Consider the following 3,855-nt stretch of genomic DNA (forward strand, 5'->3'; position numbering starts at 1 on the left):
GTAATGCGTGCACGCTGTGCTTGCCACGTCCATAGTAGGTGGTCTGTAAATGACAGTGGTGATGGTGATGCTGATGGTGATGATAATTTCAGCATTGCCAAAAGTACTCACCTCCTAGCACAAGTAGTAAGTGATCATGTTTAAATCAAGATGACTGGATTCCCTCTAAGCCATAAACATTTGCCTCTCACCCTCATTCCTAAGAGAATTAATATCAAACAAGGGGGGTTTTAAGCTTCAGATGGCCCCACACACATACAAATAAAGAATATTGGGGAAGCAGAAGAAACATGGATTTTTGCTGGCTTACAGGCTGAATTCAGCTGCCCCATGACTTCACAGCTGTTCCTGCCGCCCTAAAGTGTCTGTCCCTTCAGCTCTGTCCCCTCAGCTGGGTCCGCAACGCTGAGTCTGGGATTTTCTTATGAAAATGCCTGATGGGTGGGAGGAAGATCTGGAGGTTGGCTGGGGGAAAAAATGAGTAATGCAAAGCAGTCTACTTAGTAAATGCTGCAAGAGAAATAAAAGTAAAAGCTGGCTTCTGTCTCTGGGGACTCTAGACTGATTCTGACTTATCATGTCCCTGAGCAGAGCTGGGGGAAGCCAAAACTCGAAATCTGCTGGCAAGGAAGAGAACGAAGGAAAAAAAAAAAAAAAATGACAGGGAGGGGCAATCCAGAGGGGGAGGAAATAAAAAGAGAGAGAGGGAAAGACAAGCGTCATTTAGGAACAGAGGTAGAGCGAAAGAAAGAACTCCAGGATTTGAAACCAGCCCTACAGCACAGTATTTTTATATCTTTTCTTTTCCCCAGTGGAGATTCCTGTCCTGTCATTTTACTGACAGACAAGCCACTACAGGCTCTTTCCCAGAAGTTGACCGAAGAAACTCAAGCACTGCTGTTTCTTCCCTCCCAAGTCCGGTGTGCCGCCTGGTAATGGATTGCTTTTCTCTGAGGTATGTGCCTGTAGTTGGGGACAGATCTTCGTTTGCAGGTTAACTTACGCCTCAGCTTTGGAGTGAAGATTTTTTTTTCTTTCAGACATAATCTCAAATATCCTTCTACTGGCCTCGCCAGTATGTAGGGTGTCACTGGACAGCAAGGATTAATTCAGTGACTAAAAATTACATGCGAATAGGCAGTTCTAAGATTTAGCTTCATTGCACACGGAGTGATAGTTTGACCTCCCAGGGCAGAGAGGAACCTGGGAGGTTTGATTTGGGCTTAAGTTTGTTTTCAGTGGATGCTTAATATGTTCAAAATGTTAATAATCTCCTTGAAATAGCCTCAAGAATCTTCCTCTGAATTTCTTCGGTAACTGCAATGCTGCTAGCTACATCGCTTCTCGGGGACAAAAGAGGAAGACTTAACATGTCTGAACAGCAGACGAGAGCATTCACCGATTTCTCCTGGGAAGCATTAGAGACAGATGCTTGACTGAGAGTTTCTGATATGTGGAGAGTCCTGAAAGTGTTCGGGTTCAGATGTTCAGAAAGGTGCATTGCGACAAGTTTTATACACTAGGGCATGGGGAAATGAAAAAAGTATAAAACTTTCCTGAAAATCAAGCATGCTTATTTTTAAAAATATGTCACAGCCCATGTAGTATTTGAAATTCCTTGTTGAGTTCAAAGGAAAAGTTTGAATCAACAGGTAGTTACTCTAAGAGTTTATCTTATCTTTAAGAAAGTACAAAATTGTATCCTACAACACTGTGGGATTTTTCTTCTTCCTTTTCCCTTCTCAAATGGATTGGAAGATATTGCCACATTTCAGATCACAAATCCTGGCCTTCTTGCTGCTGAATTTTTGTTGACCTGCTCCCCCACCGTGGTCCCAGGACACATGGTGCGCTGTTAAATAGGTACAATAAAGACTTGCTGATTGTCAGCTGCTGTAAAAGAACATCCTTCATACACTGGCTGCTGGTCTTGATACTGATTTGGTGGGCAGCGAATGGGTGATAGTTTGGAATGCATGTTATGCCCGGAAACACTGGCAGAGTCTATGTTGCCCTGAGTTTTGGAACAAACTGTGAGGAGTATTGTTTATAGTGTATTCTCCTCATGAAGGAGGCCGTCTTTTGGATTAGGATTGAGGCTTTTCCGTGTGTTTAGAGAAATGAGAAGCAATAGACAAAGCGGAAAGGCTTGTAAAACGTTTGTAGACCGTCAGAGTATATTAAACACTGTAAAGTGCTTCCTGCTTTTTATATCTTCCCTTTCTTTATGGCTATCTGCTTTACCTTGCATTTTGCAAAGAGAATGCAAACAATTAGGAAAAAAATATGAAAGTTGATTTTCACATGCATCTGTGCCTCCTGGGAAAGAACCCAGAGGTGCCTCCCTAGCTCCTGACTTCTATCTGCAGGGCTCACTTTGATGCATTTCTCTGTCTCCTCCACAGCTTCCACCCTGGAGAGACCCCCCAGGTCTAGTCTGTGAACCCAGCTAGGAAACGCCGCTAGTAAAAATGACTGAAGAGCCCATAAAGGAGATCCTGGGAACCCCAAAGTCCTCCAAGCCAGTGACAATGGAGAAGAGCCCCAACAGGGAAGTGGTGGTCACCACGGTCCCCTTGGTCAGTGAGATTCAGTTGACGGCTGCTACAGGGGGTGCCGAGCTCTCCTGTTACCGCTGCATCATCCCCTTTGCCGTGGTGGTCCTCATCGCTGGCATAGTGGTCACGGCTGTGGCTTACAGCTTCAATTCCCATGGCTCCATCATCTCTATCTTGGGTCTGGTCCTTCTGTCGTCTGGACTTTTTTTGTTAGCCTCCAGTGCCTTATGCTGGAAGGTGAGGCAGAGGAGCAAGAAAGCCAAGAGACGGGAGAGTCAGACGGCTCTTGTGGCAAATCAGAGAAGCTTATTTGCTTAGGACCAAATGGGACCAAATGGGATACGTGGCCTGAAAGCCTTCCTTTCACTGTGTCATCCAATTCACCCAGAACTAGTGTGGGAGAGAATGAACAGAGCGTTGGAGCAGACCAGAGGAATGGGGGTGAATTGAGGCTGGGAGGGTAGAGGGGGTTCTGTTTTGTGAGGAACCTACTTGTGTTTTCATTAATGACAAACTTAACTCTAAGGGCTATTTCTAAGACTGAAAACTCAGCTTTTTTCTCTACATTAAACATTTGAGGGTCATGGGAGGTGCACGGCATTAGACAACACTCATTTCACTTTGGAAAGGAGCCAAGGAAAGATGAGAAAATAATCAGACAGTTCTGGCACACCAGCGACCTGCCTCAAACACACACACACACACACACACTTTTGAGGAGTTGTATCATAAAAATGTACTGCCGAGAGTCTAAATCCCCTCAGACTTTGCATACTTCTATGAAATTTTGTGATAATTTTTTTAAATAAGTACTCTGGCATCTATTTTTTTTTGCTTTTAATAACGCATCACTGGTGGTACTTTTTCTTGAAGAATAAACTAATATTTTTTATGTTTTAACATTGGACAGTTTTAGATGATTAATGATGTGTCAGAAATTAAACAAAAAGGTAAAAGGTGTAGCTACTAGATGACATGGGGGGTTAAATTAATATTAAAATAATCCAACCTAGCACTTTTGATGATTTTTATATAAAGTTTAATGTACATTTCATTCAAAATAATAAATACTTATTGCTGCTGAAACTTCTTAAATGGTTGTTTCTATTGTATTTTTATTTATTTTATTGTGGTTATCTGATTTTAAATTGTCCATCTTCCCCTCCTTGTTCGCAATGTCTTAATCGTAGTTCTCTCAAATGAGCGTGTTGCCACTCCCTAACTTATCTAGAAGATTTTTATTGTATCATTTTTTTCATGACTTCTGAAGAAAAATATTAATGATGTTCATTATATT

At 42.3% G+C, this 3,855-nt stretch overlaps 1 protein-coding gene across 2 annotated transcripts; it reads left to right on the plus strand.

Moving 5' to 3' along the window:
* The first annotated feature begins 517 nt into the window (after positions 1-517).
* On the plus strand, positions 518-3,653 carry TMEM100 (transmembrane protein 100). Of its 2 annotated transcripts, XM_019817649.3 has the most exons (3): positions 518-955; positions 1,285-1,495; positions 2,406-3,653. In XM_019817649.3, exon 3 carries the CDS (start codon positions 2,472-2,474, stop codon positions 2,874-2,876), a length of 405 nt encoding a protein of 134 aa, XP_019673208.1. In that variant the 5' UTR covers positions 518-955; positions 1,285-1,495; positions 2,406-2,471; the 3' UTR covers positions 2,877-3,653. The 2 variants fall into 2 exon arrangements, with proteins under 2 accessions (XP_019673208.1, XP_003996704.1); XM_003996655.6 differs by lacking the exon at positions 1,285-1,495 and having other exon boundaries at positions 673-955.
* Positions 3,654-3,855: the final 202 nt, after the last annotated feature.

Source organism: Felis catus, chromosome E1 (assembly GCF_018350175.1).
Source record: "Felis catus isolate Fca126 chromosome E1, F.catus_Fca126_mat1.0, whole genome shotgun sequence".
Taxonomy (NCBI): domain Eukaryota; kingdom Metazoa; phylum Chordata; class Mammalia; order Carnivora; family Felidae; genus Felis; species Felis catus.